The following is a 25,994-nucleotide window of genomic DNA, read 5'->3' as shown; positions in this document are numbered from 1 at the left end:
TACCTCAGACCCCATGCTGGTCCACTCAGCTCAAAAAAACTTCCCCAGTACTTACACCCGGCAATTTCTCATTAATACCCAGTTCAAACCTCAACTTTACTTCAAAATGTTTCTTAAATAAACCAACCACCACCCCACCCCTCCAACAATTTCAACCATCACCAGTCAAACGTGATACTAAATTTTCCTGTTTTTCCACTCTATACTTTATCAGTTCTAACATATTTCCACTTTGTCTTTTTATATGTGTATATAATATTTATATTATATATGAACATATATTTTGTATACATGTGCAAATCATATGTATATATTTAGATTTTGTAATATTGAGAGTTATGTAATATAATCTTTGAAAGTGTGAGATCCAGGAGCCAGAGTGACTTTGCTTCAAATAAGTATCTGGCACTAAATATTTAATCCTGCCCTTAATCTTTCAGAGCCACAGTTACCTCCTCTAAAATATGGGGTTACTAATATTAGAAATGGCCTTAAAGCCATGGTTCCCAAACATGCCTACATAATATAATAAACTGGGGGGCTTTGAAAAAATGCTTATTCCTTTGCCCCATCCCTAGAAAGTTTTATTTACATGGTGTGGGGTATAGCCAAGGCTTTAGAAATTTTAGAAGATCACTCTGTCTAAGGCTTATTAAAAAGGTTTTGTGATTTGTGCGATTAAGTGTGTGGGAGTTTGTAGTACATTGCATGGCTCCTACTAAGTATTTAGGAAATGGTTGCTAGTATTATTTCAAATACTTTGGGTTTCGTGAATATAAAACCTAATCCTTACCTATTTCTTTTTCTTGGTACACAAGCAAGGTACTTAACACAAGGATGGTGACACTCAATAAATGCTTTTAGATGGAATGAGTTAGAATAAATCAGTACTTGATGAACTTCCCCCGAATCAGGAATTTACAGTCCTGTAAGTAGAGGAGGTGGACACTCAGACAATTGCAGTACAGCTCTAAAAAACACACAGTTCAAGGCAACAGAGCTCAAAGCACTATGGAAGTACAGAGGAAAACTGGGCTAATGCATTTTCCTTGATTATACACAGGAGTTAATGAAGAAGATGAAGGAAGAGGAAGAAGAGGAGGATAAGAAGAGCTAACATTTATAAAGCATTTGATTCTCTGCCAGACATTGCCCTAAGCCATGAACTATTATTCTGATTTTACAGATGAAGAAGCTGAGACCTAGAAGATGAAAATTCCACTCCCCCTAAAAAATAAAACGACATCTCCAATCAATGGCAAACCCAAGATTAAAATCTGTTATTTATTTGTTTATTTAATTTATTTATTTATTACACTCCTGGTTCAGAATGGTTGTGCTGAGCTGTAAGAGCAAACAATCACCACACAACTTGAATCTAAAGGGGTTTATATGGATTTCCTAGGAAGGAATCCATGAATGAATTGATATAAGGAGTACTGTTGTAATTTGGGTGCACTGCTGTGTGTATGTTTTTATATTCGTCATTGGGCAATTCTCAGTTCAATCATGTTAAAAATAACTTACGATGAACTAGACAATTGAATAGCCATAAAGAAATAAAAAGTCCCAAACCCTTAACTCATACTATATGCCAGATTTAATTTGAATTTGATCCTAGAACTAAAAATAAGAGCCAAAAATTCTAGCAAGAACCCCGGTGGCAAACCTATAGGCTTCGGGTTATGAAAAGATTTCTTAGATATATAAAAAATCCCCAATCCCAAAAGAAATTGTAACTTTTACTTAATAGAAAAATTAAACATTATTTGTCTTTGAAAGACAATGTTAAGAAAACAGACAGTGAAGCCACATACTGGGAGACAACATTTCAAAACACAAATATATATCTGATAAAGGACCTGTAGCTGAAATATATAAAGAATACTTACAACTCAATTTTTAGCAAGCAAACAACCAAATAAAAATTGAGCAAAGCGTCTGAATAGATACTTCAAAATGAAGATGTATAAATGAAAAATAAAACATATATAAAAGATTCACCACCATCAATCTCAGGGAAATACAAATAAAAAACACAGTTCTCTACTACTACACAAGCATTCGAGTGGCTAAAATTAAAAAGACTGAATATTCCAAGTACTCTTAGGAAATTGCTGCCCTTGGATCTCTTAAATATTGCTAGTGGGGATGCAAGTGGAACATTCACACTGAAAAACAATCTGGTGGTTTGTAAGAAAAATTAAACACATACTTACCATATGACCCAACTACTCTACTCCTAGGTTTACCAAAAAACTGAAAATATATGTCCATGTGTTCCATGTGAGTGTTCATAGAACCCTTATTAACCATCATCCGAAACTGGAAACAAATAAAATGCTAATCAGCTGGCAAATGGATAAAATGTGTAGTGCATCCATGGAAAGGAATACTACTCAATATTAGCAAAGAACAAAATATTGACATATGCCACAACATGGATGAATCACAAAAGCATTATGCTAGTTGTTTCCATGTACATGATACTCTTGAAAAGGCAAAATTATAGTGAGAGAAACCAGAGGCTGGTTTGGGGTAAGGCACTGACTGCTGGGTGTCCTAAGCTAATTTTGGAGGTGATGGAAATGTTCTCGGTCTTGGCTGTGGTGACAGTTACAGAATGCATGTTTGTCAAGACTCACTGAATTATCCGAAAGAAAATTGGTGGATTTGTTGAATGCAAATTATGAATCAATAATGCAAAAATAAAAAAAAATTAATAAGTACACTAATAAATAAATGAAGTTAGCACTTTTATTTCCAGTGGGAATACAAGATGTGCGGGATGCTAGTATATGACAATATAGTACACAAATGATAGTGCTTCCAGAGAGTAGGGGATTGCTGGAAGTCTCCAGTTCTCCACAATACATTTTGACTATTTACTGTTAAATAAATCACACCAAATGCACAGCATCTGGTACTAAAATGTGCTTGATAAACATCTGTTGGATGGATTGATTTTTTGTGACCCTAGATGACAGCTCTAACTTGCTGTCTTGTTTCTCTTTTTCATACCTGTGCCTGTAGAGACCACGATTCATATATTTTTCTCTCCACAAGGAAACTGAAGAGATGAAACTTTAAAATATATCTGATTTAAAATAAATCAAAACATGATTATTGTATAAAACTGTCAATGAAAATCCTACCACGATTTTGGAAAATCATATTTACCATAAAAAAAGTAAAACAACTACGATATGAGAGGGCGCTTATTAGATTTATGAAGTGTAATGCATTGATAACCAACACCTGTGGATGCCACAGCATTTTCGTATGATGATGCTGGAAAAATACGGATCTTCCACATTTCCTTTGAATTAATGCAAAAATTGAGAATGTTGCACCCAGGGGATACTGGTGGATTTCATTTACATGCTCTTGTCTAAACACCAAACTATCTTTCATTCCTATCTCAGGCTTGCCGTGAGCAACATGAAAAAGGAAAACAAAACCATTCTTATATTTTCATTGCATAGGTCTACATATATTTTTAAAGAACTAGAAGGGAAGGCAAAGGTAATCAACATTTGTTTAGTGTCTACTATGTTGTTAGTTCACATACCCCAGTGCTTTTTTGATTACTCCGTTCCTATAATGCAGTAACAATTTTCATTTTGTGGTTGGGAAAATGGCTCAGAGAGGTTACGCAACTCATTCAAGAGAGGTGAGAACTTGGATTAGAATCGAAAGTTCTATCAGAACTCAAAATACTTGATTAGCAAACTTATGAGCAAAACTAAGTTACATTTCCACTTTCTTTCTCTGAATAATATTAATACTTACTGGGTTCTTATGTGCCAGGAACTATTGCAGATTCATAAATTTACTTGCATCAACCTACATTTCTCATAACTCTATAAATTAGAACTTATCACTGACCCCATTTTACAGATGGGGAAAAAAGGACAAAGACTGTTCAAATTCACACAGTAATTGAGGGACTCAGTATTAAACACAGGGGTCTGGCTCCAGAACTTCTGCTTTTAAATGCTGCACTGTCCTGCCTCTTACATGGGTTGAAGATAAAGCTAATGAGTCCAGTTGTGAGTAAAATATGGGATTAATGAATGCCTAAAGTAGCAAATAATGCAAGGACTCTCATTTTTTTCTTTTTACCCAGAATATTTGTGTCCACATTTCTTTTCACAACCCAGGGGTGATTTTAAATGAGAAAAGTTTTGTACCTCATTAAATAGCAATATAGATTCCAATTTCATTAAATTGTTTATTTAAAAAAAATGAAGTATTAGATTACAAGTCTTTTCATCTCTTTTCTATATCATAAACCTCCTTTTCTTTCTGCTTTTGTCCTATACTTATATTAAAATCAATAGACATTTAATTTGGAAACCAGCAAAAGAAAAGCAGAGTCAGAACCAGCAGGCCTGTTGATCATTCATAAGTTTGCATGATGTCATGTTGCGGCTGGTAAATGTTGGGCTGGCTGGCATGACAAGCCATGCCCAATGCCCATGAGAGGTGAAGATAAAATCAGACAGGAGAGTAGAGGCTGATCTCCTTCTATAAGCCAAGAGTAGCTTGAGCCTTGCTTCCATCATCAATAAGGGGCATCATATATATATAAGATTTTCACGCTTTTCTCTAAAATTTATTAGCATTATCATCAATGCTCATAATGATTGATGATCCAACTTATCTTCCTTATCTCTTCTCTTTCCTCTGTCCACGGGTACCATATATTTCAGCAAGTTCCTATTATAATTTATTAAACAGTGATGCATGTCCAAACCACCATTTCTTTGGACAGACTTTTCTCAATAAAGCAGCATTCCTCACTTATGCCATGTCTTTTTCCTTCCTTTCCTGATTCAGTCCACAAACATTTTTGAGTATCCACCAGGCATAAGCATTGTGCAGTGCCTTGAAGGTCCAACCTAATGTCATTCTTCCACGAAGCTCGCCTAAGGTAATAGTAAGTTTAGTGCTCTGTGACATTCTCCTCCATGACTTCCCCTCCGAAGAGCGCCAGGTAAAGTGTTTAGGAGACACATAACATATTGTATTAAAGTTAACTATAAATTATTTTTTCTCCCTTAATAAACTGAGGGCAGGACAATTTTTATCCAACTTTGTTTTCCCACTTCTAGGAATATTAAAGACATGACGCCAAATAATAAATGTAAATATGCTCATTCAGAGACCCATATAGGAAAGAAACACTAGTAACATAAATGGCAGTCCAAAAGGGAACTCAGATCATCCAATTTCAAATGCTTTGTTATTTCTACCGCGAAAATATCTGCAAAATTTTATAACTGAGAAAGGAAAAAAAAACACAGTCATTTCAAAACAGATTACTTAAAGGCCTAGGGCCTTGTGACTTAAAGTTTGGCCCTTAGACCGGCAGAGGCAGCACCATCCGGAGCTTGTTTTAAATGCAGAATTTCAAGTTCTGTCTAGTACCTATTGAATCAGAATTTCCTTTTGCAAGGTTCACAGGTGACTTTTACACATGTTAACTTTTGGAGTCCACCAACAGAGCACCTGCATTCAGTATAGCTGAGCTGGGTAGTAATATAAAATACTCAGAATTCGAAGGACAATCAATAAGACTACACTTAATTGCTACTGAAGTCTTGCAGACTAAAGTAACTTTAAAATTCAAGAAACATGCAAATAAAGAGATTCAAATAAGTGAAAATATTAATATGGGTCCATAATTCTCTACAGTGCTCCTAAATTAAAACAAATTTAATAAATAAAGGAAATAGGGATGACATAATATTGAGTTACACAGTTTCTACTTAGTCGGAAAAAAAAAATCCAGGAAGGTATTTTCAGTATTTTTAATTTTAGTAGGTTTTACAGAGTTTAATGAATAAATTATCAGGCATCAGCATGTTAAGTTTTTTCAGGACAGAATCAATCACGAAACAAAATCATTATAGCGAAGGTTACTTATGCCTCTAAGATTAAAGAGAATTACCATCTATTTTTTCCCACAAACAACAAGTTAAAGGTAGCTGAAAAGGAGAAGCAATCATTCAGATTTCTTTCTCCAGACAATAGTCAACCACAATTAAGATATCGTACTTATTTCTTGCATCTACCTTCTTTAATAAAGAAAGTCATGTAAAATCTTTATTAGGAAAACATAAAAAGTATATATCCCCCAAATTTCATTTCTGAAAAAGTAGTATCCCCTTATATTTAATTGCCTAATAAATACTATAAAAATATAAGCTGTATTGTATTTGGAATTTTTTTCAAGGTTCTTCCACCTTTATAATGTTTAAATAAAAAAAGGAGTATTTCCTCCAGGGAAATGGATGAACTGCTGTCTCCTTAGCTTCCAAGCCAGCTTCATATCTTAAAGGGAAAAAGGGCCTGGAGTGTAGTTTCAGTTATCCCAGAGACTGAAAAGTATGAGGGCTTTAAGTTAAGAAAATATGATGCATTTTTGGAACGAGAAAAAGAAACAGTAGTTGTTCAGACTCTGAACAAGTAGTCAAGCAATATCTTAGGAAATACATTTCCCTTTGAATATAAAAAAGCAACTTATTGATACTGAAATGTTTAAATGATGCTAAAGCTAGATGTAAGTACAAACTTTTCTATAGGGACCAGTTAAAATCGTAGAATAGTCTGTCTTTAGGGGTAACTTCCCCTGTTGCTTGCAGTCTGCAGTGCAGTTCTAGTTTCTCTAGCACGTACAACTTCACTGTGCTTGCCAACTTCATGCAGAAATCACTGACTGAGCAGAACGGTTTTATGCAAAATATATAAATTGTGTTTCCACACATCATGTACCATGCCCCATATGGGTATATCCAGCCTCAAGAAATTTTCATACGTCCAGTAATGGAGGTAGAGTAGCAATGATGGAAAGCAGGATCAAGACACACGTTAGTTGTGAGACTGACAGAAGAACGGATATGCCATCATAAAGGAAAATGAAAATATCTATTGACAACTGTAAATGTTGGCTTCTGGCTAAGCAGCATGCGATCAGAGCACGGAAGTGATCTTCATACCCTCCCCAGATACTGTTCCTTATCCTACCTTTCCTGTTTATTCTACCATTTGCTCCTTAATTCCTTAATTCCACCTTAATTCCATTAATTCCTTAATTCCACCATTAAGCTCCTAATGCAATTACTACATCCTTAGCTAAAAATAATTGCATTAGGAGCTTAAATTTTCTTTCCAAAGGGGCTTTAGGAAAGTGAGCATAGAGAACAGTGAAGACAGACAGAGCCCCAAAGTAAAGCAAGTATCAAAAGAAGACCAAGGGTGAAAAGACACATTACTTTCTTTATAGATGTGAGCATCACAACTCTGTAAAATTCAAGGTAGGTATTTATCAAATCAGTTTTAATCAGGAGAGAGAAGGGATAACTCCTGAGAAATCAGCAACAACCCACAATTGCAAGAGACTGGAATTGAAGATGTTGCAGGAATTTACAAGATGCAGTTTCTGTGTTCTTGAAAATTTGTTTAATAAATTGACCTGACTTGTTCTTCAGATGAAGTTTGTTAAGGCCAAAGGACAAGGGTAGGGAATGAGATATCTGAAGTTTTTCTTTAAAGAGTTAATTTCAGGTAAAGTGATTGAAATGGTTGTGTTGATTAGGAGTAACAGAATACTAGTGTGTAAATTCTACTTAGGGACTCTGCCCTTGCCTTCATCATTTGTACATTCTTTTTGATAAATTACGAATTTTATGGAGAACTTGACTTTTTAATTGTGTTAAACTGTGCCTGTTGTAGTAGCTTTTAAAATAATTACCTTCAGAGGTAATTGGCTTCCTTTTTATCATCTGTAGGCTAAAAAACAGTCTTGTAACTGAGAAAAAGTAATAAAATGAAATAAAATAAACAAATAAATATACAAATATGCCTTTGAAATGTCTCCTATCATGACAAAGGAGAACATCAAAGTGTGTTGCCAAAAGAAGTATTCAAAGGAAAACAATAACTTGTTCTACTTTTCTGAAATTACTGTTGGCACCATTAAGATAAAGAGATAATGAGTGAAATTGGTCTGTTTTTTTCACTATTCCTTCTTGTTATTTTATGTTCAAACTAAAAAATTATATTTAGAATAGAGATCCACATTGGGATTGTTCCACATTTTAATTGGAGATGAAAAGCTGTTTGAGTTGTGCTGTGTCCCTGATTAGTACTTCTAAGGTGCTCAGATTTGACTCTGAAACAGGCTATCATTTCCAGTATAAAACTTAAAGACCTAAGATATAAATCCTTCAATAGTGCTGACCTTTCTATTCTCCAAAGATACAGAAAGTGTCTCCCATTGAAAAAATGTTTTACTTAAAGGTACTTACAAAGAAAATATTTAGGACATAACAAAACCAGTTCATCAACTGGCTAGTACTATGCCTAGAATGGAAATGGCCACTGCCTTGGCAAAGTCCATAAGGAGAAGATTTTCTCCAAAGGGTTCTTGAGGGCACCAGAAATCTATATATGCTCCATGAAGGAAAGGGACAAAGTCAGTTAAATTATATAATATAAGGCTGTGAGCCCCTATCCCTGGGAGGACAGATGCACATGAAATCTGATGATTATATAACAAGAGTAAGTAGGGAAGTTCAGTAATACAAAGTTCATCCCATCCTCGAAGATCCAAAGAAAAATATCCTAGAGCTGGTCTAAAGTTATTTTCCTTTGTTTAGGTTTTATACACAAAGTTTACTACTCTTGGCCTATTCTCTAACGTTCCTTAGCTTACAGGATATATTCTTCCAAATTCTGTGCAAATAGAACAAATATTATTTATTGCAATCATAAAAAAATGGCAAGCAAATCCTGGCAGACTAGCTCGAATGAGACTGAAGACAAGCTAAAGGGGGAAAAAAACCAAAACAGTATTAGAGCTCATTCAGGTACAGCAAATAAGCATCATTTTAATACCAGCTCAAATTTTTAGGATTTGTTTCAAGTCTTGGATTGAGACTAGATCCAAGTTCAGTCAGTGGAAAAGAGTGCTATGACCCTCAAGGTGTGATAGTTTTGGTGTGGGGCATGAAAACATGTAAATAAATCCATGTTTTTAAAGCATTTGCAAATGCTTGTTTGCAACATTAATTTTTTTCCTGTGGCACATTTTTTAAGAACACTTTTCAAAACTTGAAATAATGCCAAAATTATAAAATAATCTATCATAAGACTTTAATACATTATTTGAAAATGTTTTACTGTTAGTGATTTCCACTGTTTAGATAATCTCCAGCTTTAAGGAAATTAATGTCTACTGAGTAATACATGTAATCTCTGAGAAACCTCTGTGTCTATTCCACTCTCTGATAAATCATGAAAGAAATAGTGTGACTAGTTGGCTTTTGTTTTTTAAGCACAGTGTAATAATATTAAAAAGTTGGTTTGGTTTTGACAAGAGCCAATTAGTTTTATACTATTTCCTTGACCCACAGGTCTGGCTGATCACAAGTTCATAGGGAGATTTAGAATAGATAAGGCTGTTGTCTCTGTTCCAGATAATTGCCAATTCTAAACTGAAAGTATCATATTCTTGTACTGAAAAGGCTTTTCTTTTCAGGGAAATGCATTGAATTTTAGCAACCAATAGACATCATGGATTAATTTTCATGTCATAAAGCCTATATGTAGTGTTGACCTTAGATCTTTGAGTGCATTAAAAAAATCTCAAAAATTATAAAAATTTTCCTAATTTTATTATAGTTGAAATATAACCTGGAAAATGTGATTTAGAGGAGACAAAAGATTAGAATAAAATTCTGCCACTTTAAAATTTCAGGCATTCTATAATGTCTCTGGGCTCTGATTTTCTTATTCATGATGTAGGGACAATATGATCTGCTCTATCTGACTCTCAGAGTTATTCTGAGGTGCAAACAAATGTGTTATGGAAGCCCTAAAACTTTTGGAATCATGTGAGAAAATAAAATCGGTCACTCCTCAAACATTTTTTGCAAGGTGCCCATATGCTTTGGGACTAAAGCTCAGTTAACTGGAGATTGACACTTGTAACAAATGAATGACACTGAAAATGCCTTTGCTCATTAAAAAGTTTAACATGTGGATGAGTTTAGTATAAATTAATTATAAGCATGATAAAATTACTGTAAATTACAGGAGAGTTTAAAAATTAAGGAGCAACTGTGCCACAAAATTTCCTATATGGAAACCAAGACCATAAAAAATAATCTGATACTTGTTGGTGTCCAAAAATAGAAATACCTGTGGCAATGGCCCTCTTTACAGTAGCACACAACAATGGAGAGTTCAAGGTGAACCAGTCTGGTTTCTAGAGAAAATTCCATTGAAAACACATACTATTTTGTTGCCTGAGTTTTAGAAGGAATGACTGCATCTTGTCTATCACCACATTTGCCAAAATAATTGTCAGCTTTTTAATGCAGTGATATATGCTATAGGAGTACTTATCAAAGTAATAAATAATATTTATAAGGCTTTGCCAAATATATTTTGAGCCATGATGCTCCAAAAAATAAGTTCAATTAAATAAAAAATGAAAGCCATGCTGATGATAAAAATCTACTCATAAATCTGCTTTGTGAATAAGTAATTTTGTGACCTTAAGTAAACATATATTTCTCTGGGTTTCCATTCTCTCATTGTGAAATGGATCCCACAAAATCTCCTCTCTGGCTCTTAGGTGCTTGGGACATCACAGCACTTAGTAAACTATAAAATGCTACACAAATATGAGGTATTCTTTTCATCACTTGACTACAGGTGCCTTAAAGGCAGTACTTTATTGCACCATTTTATTTCAAATGCTGAGTGACACATTGTATTATTCGATTGGTTTTATTCCATAAAGAATAGGAATAATAAAAAATAACTCAGTGGGGGATCTAGTATATCACAGTTCTTTCAGTGAAACAAAGAGAATGCCTACAAATTGAATCTTTCAAAATACTGCAATGTGCAGGCCTTGGATGGACCTGGGATCAAATCGTCCATCCATCCAAAAGCTAAGATCAGAACACTGTCCCACTTTCTGAGAGTTCGTAAGTGCAGAGGACAGAGAATATTGGTTGCCAATATGTGTTACAACTCGTAGGCCAAAGGAATACTGATGGGTCTTTATAAAGAGAGAGGACAAATAACCAAATGAAAAGCCAGGCAGAAAGTAAGAGGGAAGAAAAAAGGGGGAAGAGTGGTTTAGGCTGAATTAACAAAGGACTTTAATGTTTTCTTTCCATAATGAATAAATTGCTTACATAAATTCAACTTATCAGTTGTCTGTGTGATGGTCAAACATAGACCATAAATGCATATGACAGATTTGAATTTTTTCTCAGTTATATACTATCTCAATGAACCTGGACAATTAACTTCTCTAAGTCCTCACTTTACACAAACACACATACACATACACACACATACAGACTAAAACACATTTTTTTCTTTCTCTCTCTCCCTACCTCCTTCCCTCTATATATAATGTATATACATATTATGCACATGCACATTTGTATATGGATATATATGCACATAAGCATACACACATTCATTCTTCTCAATAGTATAAATATATATTATATATATACATTGAGCAGGTATACCTCTCTTTTTTTACACAGCTACGCACCAGGAATCGAACCTGAATCTCCAGCATGGCAGGCGAGAACTCTGCCTGCTGAGCCATCGTGGCCTGCCCTAGGCATACCTCTTTTTATTGCATTTTGCTTTATTGAGCTTCATAGATATTGCTGTTTTTATGAATTGAAGTTTTGTGGCAACCATTTATCAAGTAAGTCTATTGCCACAATTTTTTCATCAGAATGTGCTCACTTGATGCATCTGTCGCATTTTGGTAATTCTCACTATATTTCAAAATTTTCATTATTATATCTGTTGATGACCTGTGAACCGTGATCTTTGATGTCACTATTGTAATTTGGGAGGGTGTACCACAAACCACGCCCATGTAAGACAGGGAATTTGATCGATAAATGTGGCTGTGTGGCCGTTTTCTTCTCCCTTTTCTTGAGACACCCCTTCACTTAGACACAACAATACCATATTGGGCCAATCAATAACCCTGCAATGGCCTCTAAAGATTCATATGAAAGAAAGACTTGCACATCTCTCATGATAAAATCAAAAGCTAGGAATGATTAGGCTCAGTGACAAAAGCATGTCAAAAGCCAAGATAGGCTGAAAGCTAGGCCTATCATGCCAGTTAGCCAAGTTGTGAATGCAAACAAAAATTTCCTTCAGGAAATTAAAAGTGCTATTCCAGAGAACACATGAATGATAAGGAAGTGCTGATATGGAGAAAGTTTGAGTGACTTGGATACATAAAATCAGCCACAGCATTCACTTAAACCAAAGCCTATTCCAGAGTAAGGCCCTAATTCACATTAATTCTATGAAAGCTGAGAGAGGAAGCTCCAGAAGAAAAGTTTGAAGCTAGCAGAGGTTGGTTCATGAACTTTAAGGAAAGACATCATATCCATAATATCAAAGTGTAAGGTGAAGCAACTGCTGATACAGAAGTTGCAGCAAGTTATCAGGAAGATCCAGCTAAGATAACTGATGGAGGTGGCTACATTAAACAATAGGCTTTTAATGTAGACAAACAGCCTTCTATTGGAAGAAGATGCCATTGAGGACTGTCATAGTTGAGAGGAGAAGCCAATGCCTGGTTTGAAGACTTCAAAGGACACGCTGTCTCTCTTGTTAGGGACAATGCTACTGGTGAGTTAAAGTTGAGCCCAATGCTCAATGACCTTTCCAAATATCATAAGGACCTTAAAAATCATCCTAAATGTATTTTGTCTGTGCTCTATAAATGGAACAACAAAACCTGGATGACAGCACATCTGTTTACATCATGGTTTACTGAATGTTTAAAGTCTACTGTTGAGACCTACTGCTGAGAAAGCAAAAGATTCCTTTCAAAATATTGTGCTTATTGTTAATGTACCTAGTCATCAAAAGAGCTCTGATGGATATGTGCAATGAGAATAATATTGTTTTCATGTCTGCTAGCACAAGATCCCTTCTGCAGCTCACAGATGAGGAGTAATTTGAATTTTCAAGTCTGATTATTTAAGAAATACATTTCATAAGTCTATAGGTGATGAATTTACTCCTGATGAAGATGCCATGAACACTGTTGAAATGACAAGAAAAGATTTATAATAGTACATATACTTTGGAAAGAAGTTTTACTGTGGGCAAAATACTATCAAACAGTATCGCATGCTACAGAGAAATATCTCAGGTAAAGGATAGTCACTCAATGTGGCAAACTACAGCATTACCTTATTTTACAAAATTGTCACAGCTACGTGGACCTTCAGGAAGCACCCTCCGCTCACTCAGCGCCCATCGACATGGAAGGCAAGCCTCCCACCAGCAAAAAGGTTTTGACTCTCTGAAGCCTCAGATGATGGTTAGCGTTTTTTAGCAATAACGCATTTTAACTAAAGTATACACATTGCTTTTTTTAGACAAACTGCTATTGCACACTTAACAGACTACAGTATAGTGTAAACATAAATTTTATTTGCACTAGGAAACTGAAAAATCTGTGACCTGCTTTATTATGATATTTACCGTATTGCAGTGGTCTAGAACTCAATCTTCAGTGTCTCCGAGTTATGCCTTTATATATATTTGTATATATTATATATACACACACACATCCACACATACGCACACAAAAGCAATACTGCATAGCACCTGTTTTGAAGAGTAAATGAAATATTGCATATAAAGCACTGAGCAAAATATCTTGTATATGCAGGGTTAGTGCTTATTATATCAGTTATTATTACCAGAGATTTTCTATTTCAACAAGTTTAAGATTATACATCTAGATGGAAGCAATAAGATATCATTTAGGTATGTTTTGACATATATGCATACATAACATTCTATGCATTATTTTACAAAAAAATGTGTACATACTACAAATACAATATTAATTCTGACATCACCCTTATGATTTCTGAAGACCAAATGTTAGAAATCAGGCAGCACTATTAGTCATTCAAAAGCTTCCTAAAAGAAAAGTCCAGGACCAGATGGCTTCACATGTGAATTCTACCAAACGTTCCAGAAAGAATTAGTACCAATTCTCCTCAAACTCTTCAAAAAAATCGAAGTGGAGGGAAAACTACCTAATTCATTCTATGAAGCCAACATCACCCTCATTCCAAAACCAGGCAAAGATATTACAAAAAAAGAAAACTACAGGCCAATCTCTCTAATGAATACAGATGCAAAAATCCTCAATAAAATTCTAGCAAATCGTATCCAACAACACATTAAAAGAATTATACATCATGACCAAGTAGGATTCATCCCAGGTATGCAAGGATGGTTCAACATAAGAAAATCAATTAATGTAATACACCATATCAACAAATCAAAGCAGAAAAATCACATGATCATCTCAATTGATGCAGAGAAGGCATTTGACAAGATTCAACATCCTTTCCTGTTGAAAACACTTCAAAGGATAGGAATACAAGGGAACTTCCTTAAAATGATAGAGGGAATATATGAAAAACCCACAGCTAATATCATCCTCAATGGGGAAAAATTGAAAACTTTCCCCCTAAGATCAGGAACAAGACAAGGATGTCCACTATCACCACTATTATTCAACATTGTGTTGGAGGTTCTAGCCAGAGCAATTAGACAAGAAAAAGAAATACAAGGCATCAAAATTGGAAAGGAAGAAGTAAAACTATCACTGTTTGCAGACGATATGATACTATACGTCAAAAACCCGGAAAAATCCACAACAAAACTACTAGAGCTAATAAATGAGTACAGCAAAGTAGCAGGTTACAAGATCAACATTCAAAAATCTGTAGCATTTCTATACACTAGTAATGAACAAGCTGAGGGGGAAATCAAGAAACGGATCCCATTTACAATTGCAACTAAAAGAATAAAATACCTAGGAATAAATTTAACTAAAGAGGCAAAAAACCTATATAAAGAAAACTACAAAAAACTGCTAATGGGCGGGCCGCGGTGGCTCAGCGGGCAAAGTGCTTGCCTGCTATGCCGGAGGACCTCGGTTCGATTCCCGGCCCCAGCCCATGTAACAAAAACGGAGAAACAGAATACAATAAAACAAGAAAATGTTTAAAGATGTTTCCCTTTCTTCCTTCCTTCCTTCCTTCTATCCTTCCTTCCTTCTCTCTCTGTCTTTCCTTTAAAAAAAAAAAAAAAAAAAAAAAAAACTGCTAAAAGAAATCACAGAAGACCTAAACAGATGGAAGGGCATACCGTGTTCATGGATTGGAAGACTAAATATAGTTAAGATGTCAATCCTACCTAAATTGATTTACAGATTCAATGCAATACCAATCAAAATCCCAACAACGTATTTTTCAGAAATAGAAAAACCAATAAGCAAATTTATCTGGAAGGGCAGGGTGCCCCGAATTGCTAAAAACATCTTGAGGAAAAAAAACGAAGCTGGAGGTCTCGCGCTGCCTGACTTTAAGGCATATTATGAAGCCACAGTGGTCAAAACAGCATGGTATTGGCATAAAGATAGATATATCGACCAATGGAATCGGATAGAGTGCTCAGATATAGACCCTCTCATCTATGGGCATTTGATCTTTGATAAGGCAGTCAAGCCAACTCACCTGGGACAGAGCAGTCTCTTCAATAAATGGTGCCTAGAGAACTGGATATCCATATGCAAAAGAATGAAAGAAGACCCATCTCTCACACCCTATACAAAAGTTAACTCAAAATGGATCAAAGATCTAAACATTAGGTCTAAGACCATAAAACAGTTAGAGGAAAATGTTGGGAGATATCTTATGGATCTTACAACTGGAGGTGGTTTTATGGACCTTAAACCTAAAGCAAGAGCACTGAAGAAGGAAATAAATAAATGGGAACTCCTCAAAATTAAAAACTTTTGTGCATCAAAGAACTTCATCAAGAAAGTAGAAAGACAGCCTTCACAATGGGAGACAATATTTGGAAATGATATATCAGATAAAGGTCTAGTATCCAGAATTTATAAAGAGATTGTTCATCTCAACAACAAAAAGACAGCCAATCCAATTACAAAATGGGAAAAAGACTTGAACAGACACCTCTCAGAAGAGGAAATACGGATGGCCAAGAGGCACATGAAGAGATGCTCAATGTCCCTGGCCATTAGAGAAATGCAAATCAAAACCACAATGAGATATCATCCCACACCCACCAGAATGGCCATTATCAACAAAACAGAAAATGACAAGTGCTGGAGAGGATGCGGAGAAAGAGGCACACTTATCCACTGTTGGTGGGAATGTCAAAGGGTGCAACCACTGTGGAAGGCAGTTTGGCGGTTCCTCAAAAAGCTGAATATAGAATTGCCATACGACCCAGCAATACCATTGCTAGGTATCTACTCAAAGGACTTAAGGGCAAAGACACAAACGGACATTTGCACACCAATGTTTATAGCAGCATTATTTACAATTGCAAAGAGATGGAAACAGCCAAAATCTCCATCAACAGAAGAGTGGCTAAACAAACTGTGGTATATACATACGATGGAATATTATGCAGCTTTAAGACAAGATAAACTTATGAACCATGTAATAACATGGATGGACCTAGAGAATATTATGCTGAGTGAATCCAGCCAAAAACTAAAGGACAAATACTGTATGGTCCCACTGATGTGAACGGACATTCGAGAATAAACTTGAAATATGTCATTGTAACAGAGTTCAGCAGGAGTTAGAAACAGGGTAAGACAATGGGTAATTGAAGCTGAAGGGATACAGACTGTGCAACAGGACTAGATACAAAAACTCAAAAATGGACAGCACAATAATACCTAATTGTAAAGTAATCATGTTAAAACACTGAATGAAGCTGCATCTGAGCTATAGGTTTGTGTTTTGTTTTGTTTTGTTTTGTTTTGATTTTACTATTATTACTTTTATTTTTTTCTCTATATTAACATTCTATATCTTTTTCGGTTATGTTGCTAGTTCTTCTAAACCAATGCAAATGTACTAAGAAATGATGATCATGCATCTATGTGATGCTGTTAAGAATTAATGATTGCATGTGTAGAATGGTATGATCTCTAAATGTTGGGTTAATTTCTTTTTTTCCGTTAATTAAAAAAAAAAAAAAGAGAAGGGATAATTGGAGATGAAGGGATACAGACTGTACAATGGGACTGGATATAAAAACTCAGAAATGGACAGCACAATACTACCCAAATGTAATACAATTATGTTAAAACACTGAATGAAGCTGCATGTGAGGTATAGGTTTTTTGTTTTTGTTTTTTTTTGTTTTTTTTTTCTTTCTATTATTGTTTTAATTCTTATTCTGTTGTCTTTTTATTTCTTTTTCTAAATTGATGCAAATGTACTAAGAAATGATGAATATGCAACTATGTGATGTTATTAAGAATTACTGATTGTACATGTAGATTGGAATGATTTCTAATTGTTTTGTTAATTCTTTTTTTAATTAATAAAAATAAATAAATAAATAAATAAAAAAAAAGAAATCAGGCAGCACTGAAGAAAAACTTCAGCAATGGAATAAACATGAGTTGGTCTCCATAGAGAGAAATTCATTTCAGGAAACTTAAATATGTGTTTAAAAAGTTTCCTGTTCAGACGCTATCTAATCCTTAGCTCTACAAGACATCCAATGGAATTCAGAGTTTATTTCCAATTCAATTTAGCAATGTCTCCTTTTGAAAATCTTATCACAGAATTTAAGCTCTTTCCAGTTCCTCACCTCAATAAGAAGTTAATAGATTGGATTTCAGGTATTGAGGAACACTGTGGAAATTGTTTTGAAACTACCAAAAACAGAAGAAAGGTAGGTAAAGGAAGTTAAATGGCTCATCTATCAAAATAAATGTTCATACTTCCCAGTAATCAGTTTTATGAAACATTAAAATAGTAAATTCATTTAATAACATCTCAACATAACAATGTTGTTATTGCTTTTTGCCTTTATCTATTGTTTCTTTAATGAGACTATCCAGTATTGAAGAAGACTTAATTAATGCAAAATTTTTCCTCCTGTTTAAACCCACTAGTTGGAAAATAAACCCTTTAAAGTGATTTGTACTAGTTATTAATAAATTAGCATAATTCAATAATTTTAGCAAACTATTTAAGTTTTAAATATCTATTTAATAGAAATATACAAAAAGTTAGAACAGAATATGTTTTTTATAACAGTATAAATTAAAATCATATTGCACTGTATTTCTATTTGGGACAATGGAAAAATTTTGATAATGAAGAGGGGTGATGGTAGCACAACTGTGTACATAATTAACAGCAGTAAATTATACCTTTGAATGTTATTAAATGGGGACATTTTAGGTTGTACATATAATTGCTAGAATAAAAATCTTTTGAAAAGTCCATGGAACTGCAGAACACAACAGTGAACTCTAAGTTAAACAATGTACTACAGTTAATAAAACACATAAATATGCTTTTATCAATTGTAACAAATGCAAGGTGTTAATAATAGGGTACATATGTGAGTCCTGTATTTTATAAATGACTCTTTTTTGTAAATGTTTACAAACTTACAACTTTGCTGGTAAAATTAAACAATCCACCAAACAAACAAAAAGATACATTGACAAAATAATGTACTTTTGTGACAACCCCTCCCTCAAAAAGATTACACATATTTATCCAAAAATAAGGGAAAGGTTAACTAACTCAGCATATTCACATCCTAGAAGATTATGCAACTACATTTCAATAAAATATAATAATGAATATATGTTTAGGTTTTGCTCTCACGTGAAAAAGAACAGCCTAAAAATTATATGTAGGAAGTAAATCACAAGGCAGATTATGACAGTAGTAAAAGAACTCTCTGGAAATACATCAAATTATTGTTTTTATTTGTTCTGAGTGATGGATTTAAAGTGTTTTCAAGTTTACGCTTTATACTTCGACACTTTCTAAAATTTTCTACACTGAGCAAATAACACCCTTAAAACAAAAAAAATTATAGATGGGAAAGAATTAAAATGAACAGCCAAATGGGGAAAAAAAAGTATGCCAGAAAATATCAGCCCCAAATAAAATAAAAAAGCGTTCAACATTCAATTCCTGCACTGCTAACAGTCATCAGAGTTATCTCTTCTTTAGTGGAAAATGTTTACTACATTTGGCAGCATTTCCCAACCAAATGCCAGCTCTCAAGCATTAATAAGAACGAAGCATTTATCATCTTGCCTTGCAATTTCCAGCACATGCCATTATTTTTAAGACAAAAGTTAAGTGCTTCGGCAGCAAGCATTGTTCCTTCAAGTGTATCTTTGCTACAAAATATTAAATCAATTCAAATTTGAACAGACCCTAAAGAGAAAATTCTTTGAAACAGAATATTTTTCCATTGCTCATCTCATGTTTCAGTAACTTAAAATTCACACCAAAGATTGTGAGGCCTCATTTTTCAAAAGTGCGTGAGTCAAATGATGTGTTCACATACTCTTTAGTGCTACGTATATGAATTTATACTATCTACAGCCCTGAACATACATTCATTTATTTAGCACATGTTTATTCAAGACCTAAAATTACACTGTTGATATCAGCAGTAAGCAAATCAGAGATGGTATGTCATAGTAGAAACTCTTGAGTGTCTCCCACTAAGCATTTCCCTTCATTTTTTTTTATATTTAATAAATATATAAATTTTTATAGTTATATTTAAAAATCCTTTTTTATATATATTTTTTCCACAGAAGCTATAAAATGCTAAAATCTCACTTTTTTTCATGGCATGTGGCTTAGTTTCGAGGGATTCTTTCAAAAAATGTCTCCTTTACACAAAAGCAGTATTGCAGGGCAAATACTATCCTTTTTCTTCTTTAACTTTGGACATAATTGGGTAAAGACACAGCCTGCTGATATTTAGCAGCTGTCTTGTTACAAGGAATCAAGACTAAGAACAAGTCAGAAAGTTGAAGATGATATTATGGAAAGGTAGGGTGATTAAAATATAGTTAGATTCTTGATGACATTTTTGAACTAATTACTCAATTATAAAACTATCTTGATTCTAGATCTCTTGTTATTAGAGTTAATAAAATTTTACTGTTAAACAGCTTTTTTTTGGGGGGGGATTATTGTTGAACACATCCTAATTAATACAATATCCTGAGGGTAGGTCTATTCTTTTTAATATCTCTTGATGTCTTGGTGAGTGAGCCTATCAAAGTGACATGAAAGAACAAGATTCAAAAGTGCTATTTCTGATTTTCCAAATCATAAAGATTTTCAACAAATCCTGAATTAGATCATTTCTGAACATTGATAAATCACTACTCCACATTCAAGAATTAGTGTGTTTCAAAGAGATAAACCATCTAGAATTACTAGAGCTTCCCATTCTCTTCCACCAACTTTTCTTTCTAAAAATCTTTAGAAAGTTTTGAAATAAAAGTCTTTAAAAAGTTTAGAAATAAAAATCAAAAGATTCCAAAAGACATCTTTGATCTTCTCCTTTTATGCAAGTCTCCCTTGCATAAAAGTTGTAAGTCTAGTACCTACAACTTAAACCCTAGAGGGGCTGGATTCCTTTTGTACCACTGCTGACCTTCTCGTAAATGGACTCACTGATTGGGGTGGATTGAATTGTGCATCCTGTTTGGGCATGTTCTTGGCCTTGGTCCTCATTCTAGTGGGTGTGAATTTATTGTAAATAAGATCTCCTCAAAGATGTTACTTCAGTTAGATGTGGCCCACTTAAATCACATCGGGCTTTAATTTGGATTATGGGAGTCCCTTATAAGCAAAATGCAATTCATAGAGAGAAGCCATAGGGAGCATCCAGAAGCTAGAAATAAATTGAACCCAAAAGAGAGCGAAGTAGATGCTGCTATGTGCATTGCCATATGACAAAGAGCTAAGGACCAAGATATCTGGCAGCTGGTCCCTGAATGCCACAGTCTTCAAGGAGAAAGCATCACCTTGCTGATACTTTGATTATGAACTTACCTTACCCTTAAAACTGTGAGGCAATGGATTCCCATTTCTATAGTCAACACATTATATGGTATTTATTTTAGCAGCAGGGAATCTAAATTTCTGAAGAACTAAGACTTTCAGTGCACATGAAGAGTATCCCCTTTTTGCGGAGGATAATCTCATCTATTTATTTTTGGTGATGACAAAGAGATAAAGTATGTCTCCCTTGGGATTATCAGTGTCAGTATGAAAGGTTAAAAGTAGACAGTAAATAAGTTGGACTTCATATTTTCATCTTATTGATTATATACAACAAGGGGAGAGCTGGGTGGTAGGGTCAGTAAGCATTGGTCAAAATTAAGCCACAGTTTTCTTGGATGCTGGGGAAATGCTTTGTTATAAATGAAGTCCAAGGATGGCATATTTACAAAAAAGTAAATGGTAATATGTGTGCAGATTCATGCTTTGCATGGAATGAGTGTTTAATAATTATTGGTTAACATGAGAATGCTTTCTCAAAGCTCTAAACTGAAAGTAAAGGCTTTGAAGAGGAGAGATAAATTATTTTTTATTACCCTCATTGGAAAAATTGCAGAATATCCTAACCTTTAAATAAGATGGAAAGTCACCCTTTCTACAACCTTCAGTTGTAGATTGGGATGATCGTTGCAGTGACACACTTTGAAAAAGGAAATATTGCACTCCAAATAATTTGCAATTTATTATTTATTAAGTAAATTATTTTTCCCAGTACTAGGAGCTGAATGATCTATCCCCTTAATACATTTGGCAATACAGATGTACCACAAACATAACAATTAAAAGCATTTGCCTTTTATCTCACCTGCTCAAGGGGAAAAAAAGAAAATATTTCTTTGGCTTTCCTAGTGTCTCCAAAATAAATTGCCACGAACTTAGTGTTATGACAATATAAACTTATTCTCTTACAGCTCTGGAAGTCAGAAGTCTGAAAATGAGCCTCATGGAACTAAAAATCAAGGTTTGAGTAGGACTGGTTCCTTCTGGAGACTCAAGGAGAGAATCTTTGCATTGCAGTTTTTCCTTTATGCTTGCATTGTCACCTTTTGGTTTTCTTGTTCCCCTCATATAAAGACTCTAGTGATCACTTTTAGGGTTCACCCATGCAGTCCTGTATAATCTCTACATATCAATATCCTTAGCTGAATCACATCTGCAAAGTCCCTTCATTATATAAGGTCATGTTCACAGGCTCCAGAGATTAAGAAGTAGATCTCTTTGGGGCATCATTTTCATACTGTACATATCTACAGGTTTTAGACTGGATAGTCTTGAAAAGGGAAGTGTTAATAAACAAAACTTATCAACAATGATCAAATATAATGCCATTTTATAATAAAAAGATTTACGCAGAAATCTCTGGAATTCAAGAACATAGGTCATCAATAAGCACATCCCCGGAAACTTACTCAACAAATGCTCCCTTTAGTGTAAATATTCCACATGACAATCTTTTTCAACATTATATTGAAGTAATAAAAAGTTACAAAAGGGCTTTAAAACACTTAAGAAAGATATCTGGCTTTGATTAAGAATATATTCAGACAATTAGAACTACATTATCTCCTTTAAGTAAGCAAGAAATGAAAGTATTTTCAATGCAGTAAAACAAAATTATAACGCTATACAAAATCCAAGTAATATTTTATTTAGTTTAGATATTGGGCAGATTAGGTGGAAGGGGAAGGGAGAAAGAGACTTACCTTAAATAGTAAATCCTTCTTCCCATAGCGAAGCTCCTTCAGCTGGGCTTGAATTTTTTTTGACTGCAAGAACAGAAACATGGATTAGCAGCTCAATTCATTTATATATTTTCAAACTTGAAGATTAAAATAGTTTTATACCACACAAGAGTGACTATTGCAGCCAAACAAAGGAAGAAAAAAGGAAGCATATTGTTTAAAAATTAATATTTAGAGGAAGTGTCTTATTGTCACCCACTCAGGAATTTACCTACCCAGGCATTACTAACAATCCAATTTTAGATGTTAAATATATTTGAATATAGGTATGCCTCAATTTCATTGCTTATTTTGCATTACTTTCTTTGTTTCATTAAACAAAAAGGGGGTTAAGGATGGGGACTGAGTATAAAAAGGTAAGGGGAAAGCTTTCAGATGATGAGAAATGTCTGATACCTTTACTGTGGCGTTGGTTATATGACTTCATGAGCCAGCCAAACCCATCAAATGGTACACATAAGGGAGGTGAATTTTATTGCATGCAAATTGTATCTAAAATAAAATTAAATTTAAAAAGTGTTTGGTCATAGACGTTAGGACAAGACTGTTATGAAACTATTAGTAAAGTATGTTGATAGGAAGATCTTCTTACAAGGAAAGACTACCTGGCCACTTGAGCTATTAACAATTACACAAATGTACATTTGTTGCATGTCGTCCAACTGCAAGGCTACTGTAATTCAGTTTCCTATTATTGCCAAAAAAGCATTTCTAACCATGCCATGCAATAGTTTGCAGAGTGGGAGGCTATGTCAGGATAGGGCCATAATCCTAAAATCACTATTCAGTACTGATGCACCCTTAATTACAATGAAGGTGTTATAAAGACACATCACTGCAAGTTTCTCATATTGGAAACAGTTTTTCACAAATTGTTTGTATCTATTGTTAGCCACCTGCATTACCTAATCTACTGAATCCAGAAGTTGATAAAAGACAACAAAAATAAATGAAATGACATTTGAAATATAATAAATGAAATGAGGTAAGAAAAGGAAGAAAGGAGGAAAGGAGACAGGGAAGGAAGAGAGAAAGATTGACACATTGACAAATCTAGATTACATAATTCAACTCTGTATCCAGAAGCAGCAAGAGTTTATAGCTTCTTACTAACTAGTTAATGATTCCATTTCTATGAAAAGGCGCCTTCTTTTCCTTGAAATGGATAATGGAAGTTAAATATATGACATTGCACAAGAAGACAAAGAACCAGTACTGCGTGTGTGGTTACTGCTGGCTGTTCAGAATGAAAACTTACACGTGGGTTCTCAGGATTCTATTTCTGTTATATATAGCTCTACCCCACCCTACACAAGGTTTCCAGATTGACAAAAAAATGAGATCTTAGGCATCATGTCTCTATCTTATTATATTAATAATACCTCCTAGACAATTCCTCCTTTACATGACTATTATTAATTTGGGGTAAATGATTTCAGAAAAGGACCATTCCTCTCATCTTTCTCAAATTCAAAAGCACATTTGACTGGCATTTCCTGCCTGTTGTTCCAATCTACTCGACAAGATTCATTTATAGTAAGGATAGTCTCTCAAAAAAACATGACTTTCATATATTTTTCAAACAAATGTTGATTGGTGTCAATAGGAAATGAGAAATTACCACTATAAAAGGCATGCATGATTTGTCCAACTTCACTTCTCTAATATCATGTAATTGATCCTCTGTCATTTAAGTGAAAGAAAGGGCCCATTTTAACCTTTCAGTGTTCATTGTTAAATATTAAACTGAATTTGCAGAATATAATTTAAACTTTTCTTCATAATTGGATTCATTATTAAAACACTAATTTGTGTATTATGCGATGATTCATTCAGAACCTACATTAAAACCTAGATAAGTTTTTCTGCATTACATGATGATGAACTAGATTTCTTGAGCTTGGTTACAATGACTTAAAAATAATTTTTAGAATTTTCCCTCACAATCATGCATTACTTCTTTGCATTGCATTTTTCCAGATCTCATCTAATATTCAGTGAATTAAAAAGCAAAATTCCATCTCAGAATTTGATGAAAGAATATCCGAAGTAAGAGTAAATATGCTCCAAGTAAGGGCATTGCATTTTTTGTGATGATTGTAAAATTTAAACCTAGTTGAGGCTCTGTTTCCTTTAGGCTTCACAGCCACATTGTAAAAAGTTAAAATTGTCAGAGGGGTAACCAGCAAACAAATAAGATTTATTATATTGGGGATTTTAGCAATTTTATTTTTACAGTAGTGATTCTAAATGCAATTCCAAAACTTGGTGTCTGTCAGTGATGACATTTTTGTTAGTCTACAGCAAATGATTCACCAGTATACAGCAAAATTAGAACTGGTAATGATGGTGATGATGTGACAACGACAAGAATGATGATTAGAAGAAGGAAAGGAGGAAGATGAAGAGGAGGAGGGAGAGGTCATGAAAGATCTTTTCATCTAAGCTAATTTATCTTTTAGAATTACATTGTCCTTCCTATTTTTTGGTGTCCAAATACTGTTACTTTTATTAATTAATAGTGACGTTGATGATAAATAGAATTCGTAGTACTTCTATCATTTAAAAGTTCTACCTTGGCAAACTAAAACATTGGCAACCCTGTCAGTGCAAGTTGAATATTTTATCCATCTATGTAGACCAAAATTTGAGGCAAAATGTAGAAGATAAGTCCATGTAATTTGGGCTCTTAAAATTGTGTGAAATTTAGAAGACATTGCCTCTTTGTTTTTCATGGTTTTGATGAACTAAGCAATTTAATTTTCCCCATTTTTTTTGAAGAGTTATTAGGGCAGATTTAAAAAAATGGTCTCTTCCCCATCATACTCAGCATTTCAGACTCTAAATTTTCTTCATAAATAAATAAATATAAAAGGCAGATGAATTTCTTATAAAGAATAGATTGTAATGCATTTCAATGTTAGTCCACATTATTAGAAGCATCTAGAAATGTATAAATAAGAATGCAGAGATAATATATCCTTTCAGACTTTAAGAAGAGAAAATATGAATCATTCTTGAATGAAAAGGCTAAAAAATGCAGGCAAGCCCAGGACACACACACACACACACACACACACACACACACACACACACACACACACACACACACACACACACACACACACACATATATATATATGGCCACCACAAACACTTTCTTTGAGGAACCATCCTCTCTGAAGTATATGAGTGTTTTGTGGACCCTGGGAACATGTTGAAATTTCAGAATACAGCTTCTATACAGATATTC

The 25,994-nt window shown here is 34.2% G+C and overlaps 1 protein-coding gene across 1 annotated transcript in view; it reads right to left on the bottom strand.

Moving 5' to 3' along the window:
- The window catches only part of LUZP2 (leucine zipper protein 2), a 569,898-nt gene that overhangs the window by 133,822 nt on the left and 410,082 nt on the right, over window positions 1-25,994 (bottom strand). The window contains exon 7 of the mRNA XM_077114242.1: window positions 22,703-22,765. Coding sequence (XP_076970357.1) covers window positions 22,703-22,765 — 63 coding nt within the window. The remainder of the gene's footprint in view (window positions 1-22,702; window positions 22,766-25,994) is intronic.

This window comes from Tamandua tetradactyla, chromosome 8 (genome assembly GCF_023851605.1).
Source record: "Tamandua tetradactyla isolate mTamTet1 chromosome 8, mTamTet1.pri, whole genome shotgun sequence".
Classification (NCBI taxonomy): Eukaryota; Metazoa; Chordata; class Mammalia; order Pilosa; family Myrmecophagidae; genus Tamandua; species Tamandua tetradactyla.
This window is presented reverse-complemented; position numbering and strand designations above follow the sequence as displayed.